Source organism: Ursus americanus, chromosome 8, assembly GCF_024610735.1.
Source record: "Ursus americanus isolate L20-20 chromosome 8, mUrsAme1.1.p, whole genome shotgun sequence".
NCBI classification, from domain to species: Eukaryota; Metazoa; Chordata; class Mammalia; order Carnivora; family Ursidae; genus Ursus; species Ursus americanus.
The window spans coordinates 77,279,105-77,306,012 of NC_142134.1; the positions used below are offsets into that span (position 1 = coordinate 77,279,105).

At 47.9% G+C, this 26,908-nt stretch overlaps 1 protein-coding gene across 3 annotated transcripts; it reads left to right on the forward strand.

The window, feature by feature from the left end:
- The first annotated feature begins 21 nt into the window (after positions 1–21).
- ZBTB49 (zinc finger and BTB domain containing 49) lies at positions 22–26,908 on the forward strand. 3 transcript variants are annotated; one of them, XM_045771348.2, is made up of 8 exons: positions 22–120; positions 8,757–8,927; positions 11,082–12,181; positions 14,679–14,725; positions 20,708–20,781; positions 22,597–22,679; positions 22,772–22,933; positions 25,778–26,906. In XM_045771348.2, the coding sequence occupies exons 2-8, from the start codon at positions 8,776–8,778 to the stop codon at positions 26,449–26,451; spliced, it is 2,292 nt and encodes a 763-aa protein (XP_045627304.2). In that variant the 5' UTR covers positions 22–120; positions 8,757–8,775; the 3' UTR covers positions 26,452–26,906. The 3 variants fall into 3 exon arrangements, with proteins under 3 accessions (XP_045627304.2, XP_087720404.1, XP_045627305.2); XM_045771349.2 differs by lacking the exon at positions 22–120 and adding an exon at positions 9,204–9,232 and having other exon boundaries at positions 8,802–8,927; XM_087864278.1 differs by lacking the exons at positions 14,679–14,725; positions 22,597–22,679 and having other exon boundaries at positions 11,082–12,260; positions 25,778–26,908.

Genomic DNA, 26,908 nt, shown 5'->3' on the forward strand with positions numbered 1-26,908 from the left:
CCCCGGAAGTCGGAGGCGGATCCGGCCGGTCGAGGGGGCGTTGTCGGGATGGTTCCGCGGCTGCCGGAGCCCGGCGGGCGGCGCTGAGCGCGGCAGCGGGGCAGGGAGCGGTCTCTGAGGGTAGGTGGCCGCGGGGCCGGAGGCCGGCCTCGGGAGGGCGCGGAGGCCCAGCGCGGTGCAGTGGGAGAGGCCCGGAGAGCGGGCCGGGCCCGGAGTCGCCCCCGCCCACGGGCAGCGCTAGGGTCGCGCGGGAGTTGGCTGCGGCCCTCGGGCCCAGAGCGGGGCCTGCGCCCCCGTGCCTCCCCCTCGGGCCCCGGGCGCGCTCCCAGTGTCACCCTGTAGTCGGGAGCAGTGCTGAGCACAGCGGCGTCCCTGGCCCCGTGCGGTCTCGTTTCCGTGTGAGCTGAGCGCGCGCGTGTAGCGGGCGCAGGGACGCCGTCCGCGGTCCGGTTCGGGAGGCGGTGAACTTAGGGCACTCGGCACAGCGCCTGCCGCTTAGTGGTTTAGCTGCCACTCGCGGCCCCCGAGACGGGGCTGGCACACAGGGTGGTCACTGAGCATGCCTAACTGAGTGACTAGCAGGTGAACGGGGTGTGAGTAGGGTTTGTAAGCTACAGTGACCCGGGTGGTAACCCGGGGCGGCGGGGGCGGTGAGGGGGTTTCACTCCCGAGGCGAGCGTGTTTGGGCCTGGAACAGGGAGTGCATCCCTTTGCCAGGCCCGCCATGACAAAATGCCGCCGACTGGTTCTTTTCTCGCAGTTCTGGAGGCTGGAAGCCCAAGATCAAGGTCGCGGCAGGATTGGTTTCTCCTGGGGCTGCACTGCTCGGCTCACAGACACCCACCTTTGTGCCGCGTTTTCACATGGCCTTTCTTGTGTGCAGGAGCATCCCTGGTGTCTCTCTTTGGGTCCAGATCTCCTTTTCTTACAGGGACATCAGTCAGATTGGATTAGGGGCCACCCTAATGGTGTCATTTTAAAACTTAATTACCTCGCTGAAGACCCAGTCTCCAACCTAGAAATATTCTGAGGTACTGGGGGTTAGGGTTTCAATGTAGGGGTTGGGGGGTGGGGCATGATTCAGCCCATCACAGAAGGAATTCACCAGAATGGACAAGGAAAAAAACATTTTCCAACAAAAGTGACAGCATGCCCCAAGTTTTAAAGAGCAGATCCTTATGGTATTTTGTGTGCCAGGCACATATGTGTGCCTCATCCTTGTTTGCTCTCTCCTGCGTTTGTTTTTTCATTTGCTCCCCCTGGAAACCCCGGGGTGGGGCGCGGCTTTCTTCAGTCTTTCTCTGTAACCCAAGTTTTCAGCTTTCAGCACACATGTCTCTTCCTCGAGGAAATTTTCCCTGACCCTCGTCCTTCAAATTAATTTGTACTTCCCTCATTTAGTATCTCCAGAAAGTGCTATTCTTGTTTTCCTGTGTCTGGGGCATCGGGGTACAAGAGCACCTGGCTTTGGGGGTCCCAAACAGACCACTGACAAAATCTAAAGGCAGGGGAATGGGTGGTGGTGAAACAAGAAAGGGATTTATTTCAGGGAGGCCAACACGGGGAAGACAGCAGACTAGCATCCCAAAGACTGTCTCCAAAGTTTCAGAAGTGCTTCCAGGTTTATATTAAGGTAAACATCGGACAGACATTGGTGGATACGTGCAGGTGGGCAGTGAAGGTCAAGTCCATTGTTGTCTTAAGGTCAGTCACCTGGGGTCTTCCTGGCTCAAGGCAGTCCTTATGGCCTGAGGGGTAGTTTCGGTTTCTATCAGGGGATGCTTTGCCTGCAGGGTCTTTTGCCTGAGTTAAGATGTGAGCTGGAAAGACGTACCTAATCAGTTAGAAAATACAAAGTGAAGTCAGAATGGAGGGAGTTGAATTGCTTGTTCACTCTGGCAGACTGACACTTCCTGAAGGCATAGATGACCACATGTGAGTTGTTCACCCTCGTACCCGCAGGGTCCGGCATGTAGTGACAATCTGTAAAGTTAGGTGAGTGATAGGAGAGCTGAGCAGTCTGTGGAAGGCAGGGAACAGATCTCACTCAGTTAATCAGCATTTCCTCCTCACAACAATGTCTTGCACGTCAGGCACACGCTAGCACTTCAACCACGTTGGCCTGCATAGCGTCCTAGAGTCAGTGTAGAGCTAAGACAAGAACCAGGCTTGCTTGCCTGAAGCCATTGCTTTGTCATGCGGTTTGGGGTCGGGGTGGGGGTGAGGTGCGGATTAAGAATAAGCCATTTGAAAACCATGATGGCCAAATACAAAGATAGGACCACAACAAGGCAGGCTGGGTGCTGAGGTGTGTGAACCATGGGCCCTTGGAGAAGTGACCCATTAATGGCTCCAGGGAACAAACTGCTGCAAATTCTTGGTGTTTGACCAGTGGGTAAAGTCTTCCACAGAACTGAAGGGTCTTTGCTCTAGGAGCCTCTCTACAGGATAAAATTCCATTCTGGCTCTTACTCCCTTTAGAAGTACCTCTTCATTCACATTTAAGCTTTTTCTTGCGTTTGTCTCTCTTTTCCTATCTTTTCATTCCTTTTGCTGCCATTCAGTCCCATCTTTTCACCATCACATTTTTGGTACAGATTTGTAATATTTAAAACAAGAAGATACTGGGGTGCCTGGATGGCTCCATTGGTTGAGTGTCTGACTCTTGATTTTGGCTCAGGTCATGATCTCAGGCTTGTGAGATCCAGCCTCACATCAGGCTCCACACTGAGTGTGAAGCCTGCTTGAGGTTTTCTCTCTCTCTCTCTCTCTCTCTCTCTCTCACTGCCCCTCCACACCCCACTCACGCCTGTGCTCCTTCATTCTCTCCCTCTCAAAATAAACACAATGTTTTAAAAAAATAAAACAGGAAGATACTTTAGAAATTATTTAACCCAGTGGGGGACCCCTCCATTTTTACATATCCAAAAACAGAGGCCCAGTGTCTCCACCCAGCCAGAAGCTATGTATTGAGCTCTTATAAGTACCAGAGATAAACTCATCAATAAGACAGATGTAGTCTGTGTGTTTACCGCATGAGATTTCTGTTCCTTGTCATCCAGAGTGTGTAGCTGCAGAGGTGGAGATAGGTCTGTGCTCTTTGGGTCACATCACAACGCCTCGTGTTGCACGCATTCATCCTCACGTATTCTGTGCTTAACCTGCGCCGTCAGGCATAGGTGGTAGACTGAAGGCGCAGCTGATTCGATCTGAGGAAGGCCTTTCATCTGTTACGTGTAACTCAGAGTAGTGGTTAAGCATGGGGGCTTTGGAGTCATTCCCTGGGTTTAAATCCTAACTGCCTCTTACTGTCTATTACTTATTAGCTGTGTCCGTCTTCTCTGTACCTGCTCAGGTTGTCTCTTGCATCACAAAAAACTACCCCAAAACTTAGTGACTTGGAAACTTATTTTTTTTATCTCCCAGTTTTGCGAGCAAGGAATTGAAGCAGGGCTCCCCTGGGCAGTTCATCAGCTCCACGTGATATTCACCTGGAGGCGAGGGCTGCTCTGCGGAGTTCGGTGTGGCTTTGTCCCCATATCTGGAGCTGCGTAGGGGGTGCTGGAAGGCTGAGCTCAGCCAAGTCCTTCTTGGGCGCCATGTATTCTCTCCAGTTGGGTGCCTTACGGCCGACTCAGGCCTCCAGAGTCACTTTTCCAGAAGAAAGACAGTGGCAGCTGTCAGCTCTTAGAGCCTCAGCCCAGAAATGAGCACAGCTTTACCCCCTCACTTTGGCTTGTCCCATTGGTTAAGGCAGAGGCTGCTCAGATTCAAGGCAGGAAAGACCTAGATCCTGCCTCCCCTTGGGAGGAATGTCAAAATTGTAGCCATCTTTAATCCTCCAGGTACTTCATTGTCCTCATCTATAAAATGAGGATAACAGTAGTATTTATCCTACGGTTATCATGAGAATTAAATTAGTGCGAATTGAGTATGAAATGAGCATGAAAATTAAAAGGATGTGGGTAAAGGGCTTAGCATAGTGGCTGGCATGTTAGAAGCATTTTATAAATATGTGCCATTTATTATTACTGATCTTAGGTACATGATACATTGTTATTTACAGTTGTTACTCATAGGACACATGAGGAATATAAGACATAAATTGTTTTTCTAGAACTCTCTATAAGCTTGTTGGGGAGGTACAGGATTGACATCATGAAGCCATTAGAGAACTGTACTAAGCAGTACAGAAGAGATGATTTTTACAGTCGCTGTAAACTGTGGACGAGTTTATAACCACATGTATCCTTCTCTGTAGCTGGAAAATGTCTAAAGCAGATTCAGAGTATTTGCTGCAGTTAGCATTTAAATCTGTAGAGGAAGGTTTTGTGTTGTATTTTTAATGTCCTTTTTCTCATGAGACATAGCATAGCCGGTTAGGAACCAGGCTTTAAATCCTGGCTTTGGAACACAACAGTTTTATGATCTTGGGCTGGTCACTTAAACTCCTCATTTCTTAATTTCCTCACTTACAAATGATGATAATAAGGTTCCGGTAGCCTTATTTGAGTTAGTGGATAGAATGTGTGTAGCACGGTTCGTGGCCTATAGCAAATAGTCAGTAAATGAGAGGTAATGAGAATAGCCCATAATCCTTTTCTTTTTGAGCCACCGATGGGGGGGGGGGGTAGGTAACTGATTGCTCCATCATTTGGCTGTTCAGTTCCCTTGAGGATTCAACACGGGACAGTGCCCCACCACCTGACATAATGCTTTCCCTTTCCGTAGTCTTGTGTTGGGTGATACTATCCTCTCCCAGTGCTGCAGGGTTGCTCTTTATAGGTGACGTCACCAGTTTTCCTTGCATCCCGCCCTAATCTCAAACCAGGAGATCGTGCCAATGCTCCAAACTTTATGTATCAGAAACTAAGCTTTCCATTAAGAAATAGGGGACTCAGAATAAGGTATAGAGATGGGGGTGAGATGGTGGGGGTGAGTTTTAGAGATTCGAAGTTGAGGGGTCATACAGTTGGAGACGTTTCGCAGAAAGTTGGATATTTGGAAGTGATGGTCAGAGCGAAAGTTTCACATTTAGGAGTTTGTCTGCTTAGAGCAGATGAAGACTAAGAATAGATGTGATTGTCAAGGGAAAGAGAAGGCTCAGGGGCCGAATCTTAAGGGACATTAACATTTGAGGGCTCTCAGAGGAAGAAGTACAGCATAGAGATGGAACAGGTCAGGGGTGTAGTAAGAGGACCCGAAGAGTTCTGGAGAGAGGATGTCAAGAAGGAGGTGGGCAGACCATACTCCACATGCTGCAGCACAGCTGAGGAGACTGGACTGAGGAAAGGCCACTGTGGACAAGTCTATTTCAGCACAGTGAGAATGGCAGCAAGACTACAAGGGGAAAAGAACTCTTAAGAAAGTAAAGTGGGGGTTTGGGGGGATAGGGTAACTGGGCGACGGGCATTAAGGAGGGTGCATGATGTGGTGAGCACTGGGTGTTACATGCGACTGATGGATTATTGAACTCTACATCTGAAACTAATGATGTACTATATGATGGCTAATTGAATTTCAATTTAAAAAGCATATAAAAAAGTAAAAGTGGGATGTGTAGTTGCTGTTTTGAGAGGCGTAAAAGAGAGGCCTATGATGATTAGATGTACCTAGCAGGAAGGTTTTTTTAGTCCTGTTCTGTTTTGCTTTTTTTCAACGTGGGACAATCTTGGTGTTTGCAGGAGCTGGTGAGCCGGTCGGTTGGGGACAGAGTGAAGCAGCAAAAGAGCTGAGGATGAAGCCAAGGCTGGGGGGGGGGGCAGGCGGGGGGGGGGGTGAAGGGGAGAAGGGAAGTTGGCTTTGCATAAGAAGGCACACTTCATCCTGTGAAGCTGGAGGGATTGAGTGAGGGATGAGTGAAAAATTTGGAATTGAGAAAAGAAAGGCACTCAGGTTATATCAAGTTATCTGTGGGCTCAGCCTTCTTAGTGGAGTCAGGGTCACAGTCACTTTTATGGATGAGGGACACAGACATGGTGGGATTGAAGAGAACAGAAAGGACTCAGAAGAGCTGTTGTGAGAGTGTCGAGGGAGTCAGAAAGACATAAACAAACATTACTAACTGTTGCTAATTCGCAACAGAGGTTAGCTAGCATGGATTTTAATGGTGGAGTATCTGCTCTGTGCCAGGCAGAGATGAATAAGATGGGACCCTCAGAGCTCACAGCAGAGTTGGAGACACAAATGACAGAGCATAATGAAAAGTTATCTTATGGCAGTATGTATGGGGTGCTATAAGATCACAGAGGAGGGACCCTGGAGTCAGACTTGAGGAGGAAACAGTGGGGAAGAAGGAACAAGTTTCAAAATGGCAGGAAAGCCTTCTAGGAGTTGGCAACAGCTCAGATGAGCCCTGATAGGGGAGTGGGCCTTATCTGAAAGGTGGGAGAGTCCGATGTAAATGCAGTATTCCCAGGACAGGAAGTATCAGAACCAAAGGCTTTTTGGGGAGAGAGGAAGGCAGAGGTCTGTAATCTGCCTGCTTCAGAATCACCTGGATGCTTACAGTGCAGATGCCTACATCCCATGCTAACTTGAGCAGAACTCTCCATGGTATCCAGGAATCTGCATTTTTAATAGGCTTTTCAGGGTTGCTGAATACTTAATATGTCAGTTGCTGTATTAGATGTTCACATGGGTTCTCACAATTGTCTCAGTAACCTGTGAGATAGGATGAGGAAAGTGGACATGGAGAAGTCATTTGCCCAAAGTCATGCAGGTAGTGAGCAGTGGGCTAGGCCTCCAAACTGTCCCCAACACAGCTTGTTTAGGGAGGCACAGATAGTTTATTTTGGCTGACACATACGGGGCACAGTGGGGGATAAGGTGGTGATGACGGTGGTGATGATGGTAGTGATGGTGACGATGGTACTGATGGTGATGATGGTGGTGGTGATGGTGATGATGATGGTGATGATGATGATGATGATGGTGATGCTGGTGATGGTCATGGTGATGATGATGGTGGTGGTGGTGGTGGTGATGGTGGTAATGATGGTGGTGGTGGTGATGGTGATGATGGTAGAAGAAGGAGCCATGTTAAAAAGCTTAGGTTTTGGGGCGCCTGGGTGGCACGGGGCGCCTGGGTGGCACAGCGGTTAAGCGTCTGCCTTCGGCTCAGGGCGTGATCCCAGCGTTATGGGATCGAGCCCCACATCAGGCTCCTCCGCTATGAGCCTGCTTCTTCATCTCCCACTCCCCCTGCTGTGTTCCTTCTCTCGCTGGCTGTCTCTATCTCTGTTGAATAAATAAATAAAATCTTTAAAAAAAAAAAAAAAAGCTTAGGTTTTGACTTAATGGTTTAGTGATTTTTTCAATAATGCTTATGCAGTGAGGATGAAAGCAAATAAAGCAGATAATGGCTTTTCAGGTTTTTACTGTACCAAACTGCCACGTTAACCCCCATAGGCTTGTCCCAGTCTGACTTCGTTTTCTCCCCACCACATTTCTTCCTGTAATCATATCTCACTGGATTGTGCTCCTAGGCATGAACCCATGCCTTCCTCCTCTGTGTATTCAAGTGTCTAGCTCTAACTACTGTATTTGTTTAGTTGTGTGTTGTGTACTTCTGTGTGTATGTGTTTCCTTTAGTAGAATTTGACTTTCGTGAGTGTGGGGACCTGGCATGTTTTGTTTGTTGTTGTAGCCCTAGTACCTGGCACATGGTAGTCAGTCAGTAAATAGATGTTGAAGAGATGTGATACCTTCTATATTGATCTTGTTTCTCTCTCTCTCTCTGTCTCTCTCTGTCTCTCTCTCTCTCACACACACACACACACACACACACACACACACACACACGTACGTCACCTCCTACCACTTACTTGGCTTCAGCACTCTCAAGCTCAGCAGGTACCTTATGCTTTTATTTCTGCCCAGGGTACCTGTAAGACAGGTCTCTGCTACGGTAGTGCCCTAGCAGAGATGCAAGAAGGAACAAATGCGTATGGGGTGCCCGGGTGGCTCAGTCGGTTAAGCATCCGACTCTTGGTTTCAGCTCAGGTCATGATCTCAGGGTTGTGAGATTGAGCCCCACGTTGAGCCCCATGTCAGGCTCCATGCTCAGTGGGGAGTCTGCTTGAGATTCTCTTTCTCCCTCTCTCCCTGCTCACTCTCTCTCTCTAAAATAAATAAAATCCAGGGAAAAAAGGGAACAAACAAGCCGACATGCTGCATTGTGATGCCTCTTTTATTATTGTCAAGTGGTGCTAGTTTATTTTGACTTCTTCCTTATCTCTCCAGATAAGCTCCTAATTTTCCCACCTTCTCATTCAGTGCCCCATGTTCTCATTCAGGTGCTCAATAAATGTTGGCTGATCTCATCTAGTTGACTTTTTTCTAACTTACAAGTGTGGGTATGTTTTCATTGAACTGTTCCTAAGTAGAAACAAGAGAAGTGCATACAGTGTTATCATGGTCATATTCTGCACTGGCACTGTCAAATATGCTGGCTGTTTAAAAGTTTAGTTCCTCAGTCACTCCAGCCACATTTCAAGTGCTCAGTGGCCGCATGTGGCCAGTGGCTACTATACTGAACAGTGCAGATACGGAGCATTTCCATTACTGCAGTGTTTCTGTTGATTAGCACTGGTCTAATGCCTAAGACAAAGTTTTTGTGGGTTTTTGTTAGTTTGTTTGAAGTGTGACTAACAAGGAATCATGACCATGAGCTGCCTGTCAGTCAGTGGATTCCGGGCCCATCAGCTCCCAGTTGTATCCCTGAATCTCGGTCTCATTCACGTTCTTTGTTGTAGGTCTCCTGGGTGGTTGAGCATGGACCCAGTGGCTACTCACAGCTGCCATCTCCTCCAGCAGCTGCACGAGCAGCGCATCCAAGGCTTGCTTTGTGACTGTATGTTGGTCGTGAAAGGAGTGTGCTTTAAAGCACATAAGAATGTTCTAGCAGCTTTCAGCCAGTATTTTAGGTACGTATTTTAGATTCTGTTCTTCTAACTGTATGGAGGAAAAGATGTTCTAGCATGGGTATATTTTGACTAAATTTTATTTTTTCCTTGGATTTCACTGTCCTTATCTTCATAGCAGATTGTGGATATTTTGCTTTTTGTATTTAGAGTAACCTGAGAGGAAAAGAGAGTTTAACTAAAATATATTTAGGCAATGAATGTATTTTGGCACTCTGTCTTTGATTTTAATAGTTCTAGTTAATGTCTGTCTTCTCTATATATTTCTTATCCTTTTAGGATAAGAAGATTGAGGAGTAGAATTCCTGGTAAGAACTTTCTTGTGATAAGAAATTGGAGAGGGGACACGGGGCGCCTGGGTGGCGCAGTCATTAAGCGTCTGCCTTCGGCTCATGGCGTGATCCCAGTGTTCTGGGATTGAGCCCCACATCAGGCTCCTCCGCTGGGAGCCTGCTTCTTCCTCTCCCACTCCCCCCACTTGTGTTCCCTGTGCCGCTGGCTGTCTCTGTCAAATAAATAAATAAAATCTTTAAAAAAAAAAAAAAGAAATTGGAGAGGGGAAACCTCCTATGTACTATTTTTTTATTAAAATATTTTAGTGTTTGTTTTTCATTTGAATATTCTAAGAAAATAAGTTTGAATTCAATTTACTTATTAATATAATCATTTTTGGATTATTAAAGTTAGGTGTTTTCCATACATTTTCTGAATAGCTGAGATTTATTTCTCTAAGCACTAAAGCTTCTTTTTTTTTTACCTTTCTTTCCCTTAAAATGCATACCATTTTACTGCTCTAGTAAACAATATATGGAATGTGATTTCCTCTTTCCTTGATAATCTTGAATCATCCAGTTAAACCTCAGCTCTCATATGTGCTCTAAGTACATAGGATAATGGGGTCAGCTCACTGAGGTGGGCAGCACTATTTGTCGCCATGCATCCTGGTCCCAGATTCAGTTTTCCCTACCCCTTTTAAATATGTTCTTCCCTTTAGGTAAGAACAAAGCTGAAGGCTGTTTGGGGGAAGCAGGTGATCCGATTAGATAAAATGTCTTCAACAAGCTTGCAAGACCAGTTACCTAAGTCAGCTTGCTGGTTTATACGCAGTACAAATTCGTTCACCTGGAACTCGACGTGTACCCAGAATAAAGTGCTGGGGCTATATGGTGTCCCTTTTCCCTTAATAACTCATAGGCCTTTTCTTTTTCTCACTGCTGGTTTGTGAGCCATTGGGTTGCTGAGAAACCTCTTAACAGATCTGATTACAAAATGAGTGTATATCAAGTCCTGAAAGCTGTCAGACTCATAGAGACAGAAAGTAGAATGGTGGTTGCGAGGGGCTGGGGGCGGAAATGGGAGGTACTGTTTAATGGGTACAGAGTTTCTGTTTGGGAAGATGAGAGATTCTGGAAATGTCTGGTGGTCATGGTTACACAATGTGAATGTACTTAATGCCACCGAATTGACAGTTTGAACTATACTTATGTTTGAAGTTTTTAAACACTTAAAAATGGATCAAATGTGGGGTGCCTGAGTGGCTCAGTCGGTTAAGCATCCCTACGCTTGATCTCAGCTCAGGTCTTAATCTCAGCGTTGTTAAGTCCAAGCCCCACATTGGGCTCCACTTAAAAAAAAAAGAAAAACGGATCAAGTGGTAAATATGTATGTTTTGTCACAATTAAAAAATTAAAATTAAAAAAAATATCAAATGTTGGTTTACTATAGCTATTTTTATTTTGAGACATTTTTAAGGCATTTAGATATGGAAATATTTTTGTTATGTGTTTTATGGCCCAAAATATAATTTGCCAGGCTAGACATGAAATATTGAAAAATGTGTATCTTTTAGTTGACTATACTGTATCCGTATGCAATTAATAATACATATGGATAATTATATTTTGAAAAAAACAATGAGTGTATTTCAGAATTTTACTTTGAGATCTGTTTGGAAGGTTGGATATCCAGCACAGTAATTTTAATTCATCTGAGTTACTTTGTTTGAATGGCTTACCATAATTTTTCAAAGGATTAAAATATGCTTAGTTTTAAAATCTTGGCATTTGTAGAAGGATAGTATTTTTTTAGTAGTATCATGAGGATTATTTATAAGAAAAAAATTATCATACTGTAAACAGGTACCCCTTCTTTTATCAGGAGCCTCTTTCAGAACTCATCAGGGCAAAAGAGTGACGTTTTTCACTTGGATATTAAAAATGTAAGCGGCATTGGGCAGATCCTGGACTTCATGTACACTTCTCATCTGGATCTTAACCAGGACAATATACAAGTAATGCTGGACATAGCACAGTGTTTGCAAGTTCAGAATGTTCTGAATCTGTGTCACACATTTTTAAAATCAACCACTGCGGAGCAGCCCCCGGGTGTGTCGTGTAGCAGCGCGTTCTCCCTGCAGAGCGCCCTGCCCGCCAACGCGCACTGTGGCGCGAGTGAAGGCTACTCTCATCTGCTGCAGGACTGTCCCGCCGACGTTCAGCCGAGCAAAGTTCTGGATGAGTCACACGCTCACGATCCACAGTCCGTTCATCTCCATCACTCTGCAGGGGAGGCGTCCAAGCAAGCGCCCGACCCTCTGGCTGGCACCTGCCCGGAACTGCCTTTCAGACAGCCGAGTTACTACTACAAGCTCAGAAACTTCTACAGCAAGCAGTACTACAAACAGGCCGCGTGCCCGGGTCACGAGAGGCCGAGTGAGCAGCCCTTCGCTTTCGGCGCAGCCCCAGACCTCGGGGCCGGCGACAACCAGCCTTGCGCCGGTAGTCACTCCGAATGCGTCCTGGAGTCTTCAGAGCACTTGCCTTCCCACTTCTTGGCCCAGCCCTTGAGTGACTCGGCCCCAGACCCTGAGTCAGACAACCCGTGCCAGCCGCCCACCAGACAAATGAGGCTCAAAAAGGCCATTCACCTTAAGAAGCTAAATTTCCTCAAGTCCCAGAAATCTGCAGAGCAGCCATCGGAGGCCAAGCCGGATGACGGCTTCACGAAGACGGTAGAATGTGCCAGTGCAGATACTACAGAGAAAGCCAACAGCCACGGTGCCGAAGAGAAAGAAGGTGAAGAACTCGTCAGTTCTGAGCATTTTAACTGCATTAGCGAACTGGAGAGGCCCGAAGAGCCCACGGCGCTGGAGGACCAGTCCCAGATGCTTCAGTCACAGAGACAGTACACGTGTGAATTGTGTGGGAAACCTTTTAAACACCCAAGCAATTTGGAGCTTCACAAACGGTCACATACAGGTACACTGATTCAGTACCCACAGGCAAAAGGAAAGGAGATGATGCAGACGCTCAGACGCCACTGCCTGCTCCTGCTTTTGTAAGAAGCTTTGCTGTTGCTTGATGACATCATTGATAATGCCCCCCAAAGTCAAGGAGCGTTAGCTTCTCTTTATATTTTTGGTGAAGACTTTTAAAGAATAATCTCGAAGTTCTGTAGATGCTTTCATAGAACCAGTTTAAAAGGATGGCACACTTTTCGTTTTTAATATGGTTTTATATGATGAAGTTTCCATCTCTAAAGAAGTGTAGTGAATTGTTTCGATGCACTGAAAATTTCAAACATACTCTAAAGTGGATAAGCTATATTTGCACTTTAGAATTAGAGAAAGTTTATTTTTTTTAAAACATGATGTTGTCGGTTCATTCAGACTGAAATAAGAGTAATAGTAAAAGTTCTCTGGGAAGTAATTTTCATATCAGATTTTTTTTAAATTGTGGTTTGGGAGGAAGAGGTAAACTTTTTAATAAGGATCAGCTTTAACCATTTGATATTTTCAAATGTAAATTCTTCCACTTTGAACATTGAATTTTCAAAGTTTTATTACCTTAATTTGTACCTCGTCCCCTTTCCAAAAAGTTTATTTTTTCCAGGTGCTCATTTGAAGGTGTTACGTAGTGCATATACATCACGTGATGCACTATTTCCGTGTTACTTTCCTTCTTGCAGTTAGACTTGATGACTCTAATACATGTCATAAATTAATGACAGTTACAAGCATGAGCAGTAATGCGCTACAGGATGCCTCTAGGGTAACCGCGTTAAGGTGCTTACGTAATTGTGATTACTGATCGGACATCTGTCATCACTTTGGATTCCCCGTTTCCGTAGGTGTTTGCTACCTCGTAGTATTATTGAGAGACTTTAAATTAATACAGATGGAAGCCCTTCTAAGTTTTAATGTATTTGAACATGAAGTGCTGTCAGGAGGAGGAGGAAGAGTTCAGGATTACTTAATATGAAGGCAGTATCATTGATTCAGTTTTGCCCTGGAAAAACTTGATTTAGGTCATTCTGTTTGCATGAATTTCCTAGAGCCGAATGATCATTAGAATGTGTATTTGAGAAACATATCTAGTTAGCTTTAAAGGAAACAGAAATTACGTTGTTTGTTCTGAAGGAACATCTTTGGATGCCTGTAGTCATACAGTCGTGGCACAGATGTTTACTGAGACAGAAACTGAGAAGGGCAGCGCTTCTCGGATTATGGTCTGAAGAGCCCCTTCAGGGGGTCTGTGAGGCCAGAACTGTTTCCGTCATAGTCTGTGACGTTGCTTGCCGCCTTTTCCTATTCCCACGAGTGTGCAGTGGAGTCAGCTAAAGGCCACACCACTTTGGTGGCCAATGAAATGTTTGGTCGTGTGTTTTAAAAATCACTGTTTTCATTTCTGATATGGGCTATTCCAACATCTATAGCCTATGTAAACAACAGCTCTTTAGGGTCCTCAATTATTAAGAGTGTGAAGGGGTCCTAAGAGTAAAAAGGTTGAGAACCACGAGAGTAGGGTTACTGACCCGGTCATGTGTGAGTCTTAGTGACTGGTGGCTTCCTTTTTCTAACTGTTGTAACTCATACTGGGCGCTGTCACTTAACATTATCATCCCCGTAATTTCAGACCTAAATATAGTCACCGAATACAGGATTCATGTGATTATAATTACACAGGGTCGAAACCTCCACCTTGGCCTTGAACAAGCCATTAAACAGTTTTAGGAAAAGATGAACATGAAAATGTCCTAGCAGGAACTCAGAAAGCTATCGAGGTAGCAAACACGAGCAACACAGTAAGAAGGGAAACACTAATTTTTTAAAAGAATCTTAAGCCACTTGATTCAAGGGAAATGGGGAAAAAGGGAGGTTCTTGATTTTCAAGACCTAAGAGGGTTTTACAGGTGAAAGGTGGTACCTTGAAGTACACTTTTAAACAGATCACGTTCTAGAGTCTGTTCAGAACTGCTGTGGCTTCTTCATAGTGGAGTCCACTCTGTATCTGTTCTATTCCAGAATGCACTTACTCAGAGTTCCTAAAATCAGAGGTGAGAAGTGGGCAGGGAAGCACATCTCCCATGCTGAAATCTTGTTTTCCCCGTTAGCGTGTGTCAGCCAGGGCTGAAAGGCAGTGGAGGGGGCGTCTCCCTGGCGCACTCTGTTTTAGGCTCCCCTGTGTGTATGCCTCGTGTGGTGTGAATGAGTTCACCCTCGTGGCATCAGAAGTTGGTGGTAAAGGAGTCAGGCTGAAGGGCAGGGTGGACAGGATGCTGCTGTTGCTATGTCATCTGCTCGCCGTCTCAGGGCCAGAGAATTACAAGGACGTAGTGACTGCCCATTTTCAGACTCTGATAAAGAACTTGAGCTCCCTTTTGAAAGGACATGGGAAATAGTTTTAACATTTTAAACAAAATTATCCTGCAAATATGACTAATGATTTTACAAGTTGTTATTTTGTTTTGTTTTAGGTGAGAAACCTTTTGAATGTAACATTTGTGGGAAACATTTCTCTCAGGTGGGAATACTCTTATTTACTGTTAATAATTGGAAACCTGAAACCCAGTGTTTTTTTTTTTTTATTATTACAAATAAGACATACGTTTGAACTTATGAGAGAAGCCTCTGATGATATCTGTAACTTTGACTTCAGACTAAGGAGAAAATAATTCTCAAGAAAACAAATTTTTAGTTCATTGGGGAAAAAACAGCATTTTTTTTGTAAGTGTGTGAACTCCCCCTCCCCACCCGCCTTAAGGATGGGTCCAGTCCTAGTATATTTCATCTTTTTCATGAATGAAGTTTCCAGTGAACCACAATGAGCGCACACCTGGGCGCCGCACAAGGCTGGGCTAGATCCAGGACACGTGGCTTCTTACTCTTATGGGGACTAAGGTTGTTAAGAGGTGAGAACAGAGCAAGCAATTCTTGTTCCTGCTCGGACTGCCTTTTAGCTGACCTTTGATAGCTCATTTGGACACGTATTCTCTCATCCAGCCCGCGTGTGCTGCACCCTCCCGTGGGCTGTGTGCTGAACTGGGCACTGGACATAAAGAAACCTAGAGATTTCATGTTTTAGAGAAAATGTTGACTGTAGCCTGGTGGAAACCTTCTTCTGAAGTAGGAGGAGGTGACTTGCTCTGCCCCACGCCGGGCCCTGGCATTCCGGGGGTGCATGAGAAGCAGCCACCACGCAGCTGTTTTTACAGCCCGTGGGCGGCGGGCGAAGCGACCCCTGTAGTAGCAGGTCTAGGCAGATGCTGTTCCCTCAGGCGAGGCCTCCAGGCTGGGCCTTGATCCAAGAGTAGAGCCCTCTAGCTGGTAAGGGCTGGGCGGCAGGCCCTCCCCAGGGCACAGAAACTCAATGGCAGTGCCATGTTCTGACACCTGCCCCACGGAGCCAGCTCTCCCAGTGTCCCCTTCATCCTCCCATGCGCCCAGCCCTGTGCTCTCAGGGACTTTTCACGCGTGCGGCTCCCTGCATGCAGTGATTGACCAAGTCCTAACGTCTGCCTTTGCGTCTTTAATCCGTACTTGGCATCCAGGAGAACACCAGGCACCCACTCAATGTCCAGTAAGTTTTTGCAGAGCTGATGGGAGTCCTCACCCCTCCAGCCGCCATGTACTTGAGGCCTCGCTCCTTCCTGGCAGCCTCGCCCGGGGCTTCCGAGCTGGGGCTGTGGAGCCGGGCAGTCTGCATGTGGGTCCTGCCCCTGGCTTACTGCTCAGTCACCTCAGGCAAGCAGCCTCACCTTTTGGCACTTCAGCTTCCTTGTCTGTAAAACTGGGGAGATGAGATGCCAGCCCGGCAGGTGTGTGGGGAGTACCTGAGTCAGTAGGAGTACGAACTCCTGCCAGGCACGTAGTTAGTGCTCGAGGGTCATCACTGTTTCCCGTCCTGGTGTCGGCCCCTCTGTTCTTGCAGACCAGTCTTCCTCCAGCATCCTAACCTTACAGCTTTGGGGTGGGGGAAAGCCGGAGGCCTGGACTAATGACTATTAATAATTAGCAACCATAACTTTTTTCTAAGTCTTACAACACGGATGTAGTGCCTCATGTGTGTGTTAGGAGCAGTGAATGGAACAAGGGACACAAAAGTCCTTCATCCATTTAAAATGTGGTAACGCTGTGGGTTCTGTCCTCCTTGCTGGGAGCCTTCTGTGACTCTTCATTGCTAATCAAAGAAAACCAGACATTCAAATATCTCTAGGCAGCCTTCGGCCTCCTCTCCCGTCACCGAGGCCAGGGCCCCCCCTTCGGAGACGGATTCCGTTGTTCTGGGGTGGGGTTTGAGCGTGGGTATGTTGTATTACGGCCATTCTGAAGTTGGGAGCACTGCTCAGACCTTGTCCTGCACCTGCCCTCTTGAGTCCCATCAGGGGCAGCCCTGGCTGACAGACGCCACCACAATCCTCGTCTGTGCTGGGGTCTGTATTTCTGTCAGATTTTTGTGAATATAGGATTATGTATAGTTGCAGTTTTCAGATGTATATTGCTGTTTTATTTCATAGTGAAATTGTGACATTTTTTGTGAACAAGGACTTCTTTGAAAAAACTTCATTCAGCAAGTGTTTATTGCAAGCCTGCAGTGTCCAAGGAGCTCTGCCACGAGCTGGAGAAATGTACTTAGGGAACAATACGGGCAAAGAAAAGAGAGTGGTCATTTCTGCCTGGAAGAAGTGGTGTGTGGGGTGGGTGAGGACATGAAATGTGTTAAGACATTGTTTAGGTCAGCCGCTAAGACAAGCCGGCATTTGATAAGCCTGGGGGTCTCTGGCATTCTAGGACAAGAGAGCTGTAGGGTGGTTTATATGGGGTACTTTGTAAGTAGTGCCCACTAACCATCCTTCGCCTTAAGCCAAATGTTCCTTAGAATGAACTGGAGTAAATGTTTGTGGTTACGCGGGATTGGAATGCTCCCATGCTGTTGCTGGCATATTTACTTTGGTAGAAGTGAGTTTGTAAGTATTTTATCTTTTGGAAGACTTGAAAGCGAGAAAACAGATTTACCAATGAGAATTAATCTTTTATACTGTTTACTCAATTTATATTTAGTAGGATCAGTCTTGGGGAAAAAAGTTAACCACAACCTTGATGATGAGTCGTAAGCAGTATGATATGTGAGCTTTGAGAAGCTACCATAATCTGAGATTGTGACAACAGACTGTCCGTCTGTTAATGTCATTCTGGACACGGTCTGCGCGCAGATTTCAGCTGTCGGGAGCCCTGCATACTTTAGAGTGTGGAGTAGAACCTGGACTGGTAGGTGCCCCCAGAGGAGAGGGAAGGGAGGGGCAGGTCTGCGTACCTGTGATGTGAGCAGTGGGAGGAGGAAACCTGGGTGCATTGAGCTGGCTTTGGGAGAGTAGAGCAGTTCGGTTTCTCCAAAGGCGTAGAAATGGACACTTTGAGTGGCTGGCGCAGTGCCTTCTGGCAGTGCTGTCCGGAGAGGGGTGCCCCAGGTCTGTCCGTGTGTAGGGGCCCTGCCTGGAGACAGGTGTGCTCCCCGGGGCACTGGCACCGCCTGGCACCACAGGTGACAGGGTGAAATAAGAGTGTTTCAGTGAACTTCTCGTAAGTCGTGCAACTTCTGGCCCTGAGGTGATAACCCCACACTCCCAGTGTCGAAGGCCTTACTGTCAGAATGATCACTGCCATTTAGGTGACAGCTCTCTGTGCATCTCCAGATTTATTTTCCCCTGTTAATTTTATTTTGTGAAATCCTGAAGCCCCCAAACTCCTGAACTAGATGACTTTTAAGATTTGAGATCCCTTTTATGTCTAAAATGGTATGATTCCTTGGCTGTTTTTCCTGTAAATAATCTGCCTTTAGAAGAGTGCTCTAATAGAGAACATATGCTTGGTTTGTCCACGTTTAAATACAGATGCTCACGTGCACATTGGAAGGACTTATTTTTAAATTACTCAATAGATCAGATGTTAGTTCTTTTCTACAGCAGTTTTTCTCTGAAAAATCCTGACAGCTCTCTCCTAATTTAAAATATTTGATTAGAAGGAACAGAGCCCCCTTTCCTGCTAGTGTTCTGGAACATAGCTAGACAGCATGGCAGCGCTGCCAGCCTTCGAGACCACAGTCGGGCCTGGTTCGGGATATTTGGGCCACCTGTAGGAGCTTAGGCTGATTCCTGCCTTCCCAGAGCATCTGTTCACTTTTCCATAAAATGCGACACTACAACTTTGTGAGGGAATTGTGGCGACGAGGGCACGCAGTGTCTGCAGCTGCCTAGCAGAGTGCTTCATTCCTCATGATCTCTTACTGATCCGTAGCAGTTCCTGTCATGACCGCTTGTGAGAGCGGTCACATGTCCAGCTGTAGATAATCTCCAAGATGTGGACTAGGTACTTAGCCTGTAATCAGTACTAGAGGAAGTCAAAGTTTACTAAAAATACAGATACTTTGCTAAAGATCAAATAATCTGGCTCCCAGTTCGCTCTGTAATTTGGCATTAATCATTGCTGGCATTATTGGACTTTTTTGCCTGAATTGTTCAGTATTTAAACTGCTTTTATATCATTGATCAGATCAGTATGTGCTCCTTTTAGCTGGTGAAAGATTTCATTATACCTTTCTGACATTAAATAGCTAAAAAAAATTTTCAAGGGTTTTACTGTTGCTTACTGCACTATTTTAAGTGGAAGGCCATTGTTACTTGCTTTGAAAACAAGTAATTGTTACACTTTACTTAACAAGAAAGGACGCAGCACTGCTAAGAAGTGACTCAGAGAATATGTTTCAGTCATGATACATCGTTTACAAAATAGCTTAAAACAAGAAGGACCTAATTTAAGAGATGAGCAGATGGTGCTGTTCAAATTGTTACATAATTGATGAGCTTTTCTGGAATTTGGAATTGATGGACTTAAAACAGTCGGTGGTGCATTGTATTACCTCCAGGGAGCTGCTTCCCTCGCGGCCGAGTGAGGGTTGCACCGAATCGTCAACACAAGCTAGTGTATCTCAGGGCCTGTGCGAGTGTAGACTCACACAAGCCAGTGCTCATTTTTGGCCCAGCCGTGTAACAGGAGCAGCTGTTTTATTTATCTTGCTCTCCGTCGGCATCTGGAAAAGAGTGTGCAGCCGTGGCGAGGAGTGGTTTGTGCGGGGTGTCAGGGCCCGCAGCCCCCGGGAGCCGCTGTTGACGGTTGTTGTTTTATTGTTATTAGGAGTCATTCCGATAAAGCTGGGCATTTCCCAGTTCTTTGCCAAGTTCTTTCCCTTTAGTTTTCTGAAATAAACCTGGGTTTTTTCCTAAGCCGTTATTTATCATATTCTGAAACATAACGTCTGACTCGGTGATTTCCCAGAGCCTGACACACAGACTCTCCATGTTCTGTGACATAAAACACACAGACCACACTTTCTCTGCCTGGAAGTTTCCACGCATACGTGGACTTCAGACCATCTTCAGACCCAAGGCTGAGGACTAACTGAGCATTTTATTTAAAGTCAAGTGTACAGATTTTACAAAGCTGCGTTGGTCAGTTGGGTGTTATTGTTCGTTCTCCCTTTTTGGCTTGTTTTGTGCATAATGCCTGCACGTTTCCCATTGGGTATAGTCATTCATTCATGTCAGTGTTTTTGTAACAGAACACTGTAAAAAATTAGGCAGGGGACAGGACAGATTGAGTCTGTTAAGTTGAGTTCCAGCAGTGGAGGATTTTGTTCCAATCCTGATTTGCGACATTAGCCAGGAGCTTTTCAATACGACGCTGTTGCAGGTTTAATTTCAAGGTACTTAGGCAGTTTCCCGTTGGCTTCTTATTGGTGATTACGTGGAAATCTATTTTGTGATCTCCATTTAAATAAGTTATTCTTGATGAAGCCCTGCTAGCTTCAGAAATTAGGGACATAAAAGGCCCTGCAGCGAACCGGCTACTGCGGAGCTCCTGACGTGCGTTTCTGCACGAAGGTAAAACAGCGGCCGCGCTGGCGGGGAGAACAGCCATGCTGCCGCTGCAAGTCCCGTTTGCACAGTCTGACCATCTCTAGGAGCAAAAGCAGTTTTTTAAAAAAGAAGAAATCCTGAAATAATAAAGTACAGGCGCTACTTTTTTTTTTTTTCTCAAGGGACACTTGCACATAGATGGTCCAAGTTAAAAACTCCAAATAAAGCACAGCAAGGTCTATTTAAATACAAGCCCCCAGAGTAGCCTCCACAGGGTGCCGGGCCCATTGCAGAGGGAAGCAGCACGGTGCACGCCTGAGGTGGGACAGGCCAGGGGCCCACGTGGGGCAGGCACAGAATGGAGACGCATCTGTGTTCAGCAGGCTGCTGGGCAAGGCCGCTCCGTGGAGTTGGACTTGGGCTGGTCCCTGATCTCCTCGCACAGTCTACTTTTGAGTTGTGCGTAGGTAATCTTCCCTGGGAAAGTTGGACCGGGACCTGGCTCAAGCTGTCAGTTTTCCTTTTAAATTTCGGGACCTTTAAGAAAATTTTTTCATTATTGGTATGCTTTTTCTTCCCCCGCTTTCTTGCAGGCAGGTAACTTGCAGACTCACTTACGTCGGCATTCTGGTGAAAAACCATACATCTGCGAAATCTGTGGAAAGAGGTCAGTGCCTGGCTTATTCTTCCGTTTATGAGGAATAACTTGTAGTCTGTCTTTGAACTCAGTGTTCTCTGAGCCACCTTTGGGGTCCCTCTGTCGCTGAGAAACACAAGTAAACCTCCGGCTTTCCATGGGATACATGATGAGAAGAGCAAAAAGAAAGAGAATTAATTAATTAATAGAAACTCTAGGGGCGCCTGGGTGGCTCAGTCGTTAAGCGTCTGCCTTCGGCTCAGGGTGTGATCCGGGCATTCTGGGATCGAGCCCCACATCAGGCTCCTCCGCTGGAAGCCTGCTTCTTCCTCTCCCACTCCCCCTGCTTGTGTTCCCTCTCTGCTGGCTCTAGGACACGAGTCTTATGAAATGGGATTTTACATGAAACAAAATTATTTTATACCAAAATTTCCATTCGTTCCAAGAATGTCTATTAACAAGATAAATGTCCCTGTGGAGGTGACTGTCTTGTGGGGAAAATGAGACTTGGCAGCCAGAAAGCCTGAGCGTCAGGAGAGGGCCGGAGGAAGTGCCCCGAGCTGAATCAGGGAAAGGCCTTGAGAGCTCAGCAGCGGAGGAGGGGCCCTAAGCAGGGGCTGGGCAGGGCTGTGACTGGTGACGGAGTCTGGGGGGACCCTCTTCCCCTCACTGGGTCATTTGTCGGGAGTCCACATGCTCTCTTCGAGCGGTCGTGCTCGGGCAGCAGCCACCAGTCTCAGCAATTCCGTCGTTCATTTATTTCACTATTCACCATTTATTTGGCACCTACTGTGTGCTGAGTGCTGGGAGTGGAACATAGAAATAAACAGTACAAGTTCTGCCTCTGATAAGTTCATTGTCAGGAATGATGGACAGAGACAGATGTGGGGACGATGAAAGTCCGAGCCCTCTACTGCAGTGCGGCGCGTGCTGTGGGGAGGCCAGCACAAGAAGCAGCTCTTGTCAGGTCTCTGTGGATGGGAGGAAACAAAGAAAGAAGAGCTGCCTGGCCTGACGTGTCTGCCTTTCTGCCACGGCCACCTGAACACTGATGACCCCGTTGCATGCCGGGGTAGCTCGGACTGCTCATTTCAGGTGCCTTGTAGCGTGGACCCCCTGCTGCTTCAGGTGGTCCTGTCGCTCCAGTGTTGGCCTTGTTTTACACGATGTCTTAAATGGGAATCTTCTGAACTCCATTTAAAGTAAGGCATGCATTTAAAATCATGTCTATAGGCAGCATCTTTTCCCAAATAGAACCAGTTACTCAATCAGGTGTGGTGGAAAGGAAGCGTGGATTTCTGTATTGGAGAGCCTGGCTTAGAATTACTCCCCGAGCCAAGCTGCTGACCATCTCTGAAGAAGGAAGATGGAACTAGGTAGAAAAACAAAATAAAAACAGAACATTTGCATCATTTTCTACTTTCTTTTTAAAAAAGAGATGGGCGCCTGGGTGGCTCAGTCAGTTAAGCTTCTGCCTTTGGCTCAGGTTATGATCTCAGGGTCCTGGGATCGAGTCCCGCATGGGACTCCTTGCTCAGCAGGGAGTCTGCTTCTCCCTCTCCGCCCCACTGAGCGGGGAGCCCCCTCGCTCATGGTCTTTCTTGCTATCTCTGTAGCTGTCTCTGTCTTCATCTCTCCCAAATAAATCTTTAAAAAAAAAATCCTTAAAAAAATAATAAAAAAGAAAAAATATTTTTAAAATGCGTATTTCAAATGAACCAGGCCACTTCTGATTACATTCTGAAGGAATGTACGGAGCAGTTGCTCTCGTCAGTGACTTGCAATCACAAAGATTTGCAGCCGCATAGAAAGAAATTCGTAATGGTTTTTCAAATCACATTACAGGTTTGCAGCGTCTGGTGATGTCCAGCGTCACATCATCATTCACTCGGGAGAGAAGCCACACTTGTGTGACATCTGTGGGCGAGGTACTGCGGGTGTTTTGGTTTTTTTTGTCCCGAAGACTGCCAGTGGCAGCGTTCTCGGTCCTTCAGCTGAGCACCTGTTGTGGTCTCCCCAGGGTTCAGTAACTTCAGTAACTTGAAGGAGCACAAGAAGACACACACGGCCGATAAAGTCTTCACGTGTGACGAATGCGGCAAGTCCTTCAACATGCAGAGGAAGCTGGTGAAGCACCGGATTCGGCACACGGGGGAGCGGCCCTACAGCTGTTCTGCCTGTGGTAAGTTCCCGGCGGGCCGTCCGGTGGGGGCGGGGCGCCGGTCCCTGCACCCGCCCTGTCATTGGCTGTTTTGGTGTCGTGGGTACATCATCCCTGTTCTCACAGGTAAAATGGAGGCAGCGCGGTTTCTTTCCCACGTCACGTGGTGGTGCGTTCAGTCCTGCGTTCACGTATGTTCCTGAGAGGTGTCCAGAGCTGTCCTAAGGTGCTCTGCGGACAGAGCCCTGGGAGCCGCGCGCTCCTGGTCAGCGGGGTGTAGACAGGTGGGAAAGTGTGGGAGAGCGTGGTGTGCCGCCTGAAGAGCCAGGCGCGGGGGCTGCGGGTGGACTGCCCTGCAGGAGCGTCGAGAGCACGTGATGGGGTCAGGAGGGGGTACTTCTCGGGATCCTGGGTTAGAAGCAGAGGTGCCTCCTGTGGGCATTTGGTGCAGCAGCAAAGTCGCGCGAGGAGAGGGAAAGCCGGCGGCCCTCGCTGTCCGGGTGCGTCACTGCGCGCGTGAGCACTGGGGGCTCGGCGTTAGTGCCCTGTGACCTGTGATCCCAGTGTTTGAGCCTCTGAAGAACTGCGTGCGTGTGTGCACGTGCGTGCCTGTGACGAGTGGCAGCGTGAACTGGATCATGGAGGAGTGAGGGAGTGACCGTGTGTGTGGTCTTCTGGTGAGAACACGTGGGAGGCTGTGGGGTCCGGCCGTGGGAAGGCTGCAGCAGAGCGTTCCTCAGAGCGCTCATCTGCCGGGAGCGGGCATCCCAGGGCGGGCCTTCTGGCTTGTAGCCACAAGGGAGCTTCGTTTTTATCTCCCACTGGAGTTGTGTACAGCTCTCCTGGATACGCATTTAGGCAAGTCTGCGACTGTTCTCATTCCTCTTTATTAAAATAAAATCATGTCGGGGCATGTGGTAGTGCAGTCGGCTGAGCGTCCGACTCTCGATTTTGGCTCAGGTCATGATCTCAGGGTCGTGAGATCGAGCCCAGTGCTGGGGCTCCGCGCTCACTGGAATCGTAGAATATTTTCATCACCCCAAAAAGAAACTCCAAGGCCACTAGCAGTCACTCCCTGTTCGCACGCTCCAGCCTAGGCAACCATTAATCTACCTCCTCGTTCTGGGTTTGCATTCTGGACATCTCATATAAATGGAATCCTCCAGCGTGTGGTCTTCCGTAACTGCCTTCTTTCACTTAGCAAATCTGCTGTGAACATTCGTGTATAGTTTGTGTGGGTGTGTTTTCGTTTTCTTGAGTTCAGAAGACGGGTTCAGTTTTAAGATGGCTTCACATCCTGGGCTTTTTGGGGAATAGAGCTCCCCCTCTTCCTTTACCCCTCTTTCCACCCACCCCCCATTTCATGCTTCTTCCAAGGACTCCCTCTCCTTCCCTCCCCTCTTTTCCTTTCCCAGCATTTCTCTGCACTTTCCAAGGTACAGATGTGCATTTTCCTTCAGCCCTGGGTCCTAGCAGTTTATTCTCAGAAGACTTCTCTGTTGGGGTCTCCTTGCCCCCTGGGCAGTCCTCTTAGGCTGGATCGAGGATGGCTCCAAGCAGCTCGCTTGCAAGCACGGCCCTTGTCCGGTCTGTGGAAACACCGTGTCCTGTGTTGCCGGGGACTTTAGGCCACGGCCGTGCAGGGGACCCTCCTGTCTGCCACCAGCACAGCTGGCCAGCTGTCTCACTGGATTTCCCAGGCAGGAGGCAGATGCCACACCTTGCTGTGAGGACAGCTGTGACATCTGGCTCCCTTGCCTTGACTGGTGGGATCAAAGAGAGACACTGCCCCTGGTCCTCTGCTGGCGGGAACTCCGCTGTGGCTAAAATTCACATGCCTAAGGACCCTAGAAAAGATTATTCCCGTTTGCCCAGTAATTCCACTATGGAGAATTTATTTTAAGGAAACAGTGAAAAGAAAATGTTAAGTGAGGATGAAGTGTAGTAGCAAAGAGGTGCAAACCACCCCAATGTGCGGCCCACGGAGGGGTGGTTATGAAGCTTCGAGTCCATGAAATAGCACCTATGTGTGAGCCGTATGTTTTATAGACAGCGCAGGAAATGGTGAAAGTGCTGTTACTGGGGTGTTCCATGAAGGAGAGCCAGCCTGACGCTGCGGGCCAGGTGTAGATGTGAAGACACAGAGTCACGCGGTGTGCCTCGGTAGGCTGTGTGGGGAGGAGGGGCCAGAATGTAATGCGTGCGTGTGGACACCTAGTTCATTGTTCAGAGTGCGTTTTTTTAGTGGTCCCCCACTGCCTGACGAGGGCAGGATAGCTGAGCATTCACACGATAAGGGAGAAGTTCTAAATATGTGTCCATATAACTGCGCGGTGTGTTCTCAGTCCTCCGTAAATGGTGATGTCTTCTGTAAGGTTATTTATTGAGGTTAAGGTTATTAGCTGACCTTCTCACCTACCCTGATCACGGAAGTAGATCGTCTCCCTCTGTCATATACACAGAAAGGTAATAGAACCGGGAGGAGTGTGTGTGAAATGACATTAAAAGCAAAAAGGTATTTCTAAATTGTAGATTGGCCATGGTAGATTTATGAAAATTTAAGCAAAACCGATGAGGTTTCCCAGCACGGGCCAGTAGGGGCAGGCAGCTCGGCTTGCCAGCGAGGCGCTCCTGTGCAGGGAGACGGGGGCTCTCGAAGGCTCATGCCGAGGCACCCACAACCCAAAGGCTGCATGCAGGTCGGAGGGACGCAGCTGGAGAAGAACGGAGGAGCCTTCCAGAGTGAGCAGGTGACAGGAGGGCTAGAGTTCGGGCACGCTAACGCAGAGTCGAGTTTTGGAAGGGGGAGGGGGAACGTCCTTCCAGAACGTCCTCCTCTAAAAGGATCCCTTCTTGGTTTTGCAGGAAAGTGTTTCGGGGGGTCTGGCGACCTCCGCCGGCACGTGCGCACGCACACTGGGGAGAAGCCGTACACGTGCGAGGTGTGCAGCAAGTGCTTCACGCGCTCAGCAGTGCTGCGGCGGCACGAGAAGATGCACCACAGGCCCGACGGGGGCCAGGACGCGCTGGGCCAGCTCGCTCACGCCGCCGAGACCTCCGACCTGGAGAGATCTCAGAGCTCGGACTCCTTTTCCCAAGACATGTCTGTGGCTCTGATGCCTGTGTCGGTCAAGCTCCCTGTCCCCCCCGTGGAGGATTCAGTGACAGAGTTCGACGGCCACTCTGCCAGCTCCTACTGCAAGTTCCGGCCCGTGGCTCAGCCTCCCGGAGCCGATGAGCCGGAGAAGCTCGGGCTGGATCCCGGCAGACTCGCCAAGCCTCTGATGCAGCCGGCGCAGCCTCAGGCCTACACTTACCCGGACGTGGCCACCGCGGCCAGCGAGCAGCCGCTGCAGCCCGATGGCCTGTCCCTGGGCCGCTCGTTCCTGGCCACGCCAGACAATCACTGTGGCGATGCTCTGGGCAGCCGTGGGGCCACCACGCCATACAGGAACTCCGAGGGGCAGTTCTTCTCCAGCATGACGCTCTGGGGGCTGGCCATGAAGACGCTGCAGGATGAAAACGAGCTGGACCAGTGATGGCCGGCGACAGCAAGTCCCAGCTTTGGAGCCTTTTCTGAGCCCAGCAGACCGGCATCTGTGCTGCGGGAGAGAGCCGCTTCTCTGTGGTGGCCCTTTCTCACTGGCCCGAGAATAGTTTGACCATTTCTGTGCTGATGGTGACTGATGACTGAAAGCTTCCGGAGCCGCAGGATTGGGGAAGAAGGCCCGGTGGCTCCCTGTGCACACAGACACGGGAGTGGAGGAGTGGACAGCCTGGGAAACCATCCCGCTGACCTTTGCCAGCACGGGGCGTGCACGCGTGGGGTCAACTACTGTACGTCTCAGTCACATGAAAGGGAAAAATACATAATAACACAAATCTGTTTGCATTTATACATGATTGAAATTTGTACTGTTTTGTATTTTTATTTACACAAAAAGTTTATTTGTATATGAAACTCATGCTATAATTTAATTTGAATAAATGAAACTT

Coding starts and splice junctions, on each gene's coding strand:
- ZBTB49 (XM_045771348.2), top strand. CDS start 8,776: ATGGACCCAGTGGCTACTCACAGCTGCCATCTCCTCCAGCAGCTGCAC. Junction 8,928..11,081: donor GCTTTCAGCCAGTATTTTAG/GTACGTATTTTA, acceptor TTCTTTTATCAG/GAGCCTCTTTCAGAACTCAT. Junction 20,782..22,596: donor TGCGAAATCTGTGGAAAGAG/GTCAGTGCCTGG, acceptor ATCACATTACAG/GTTTGCAGCGTCTGGTGATG.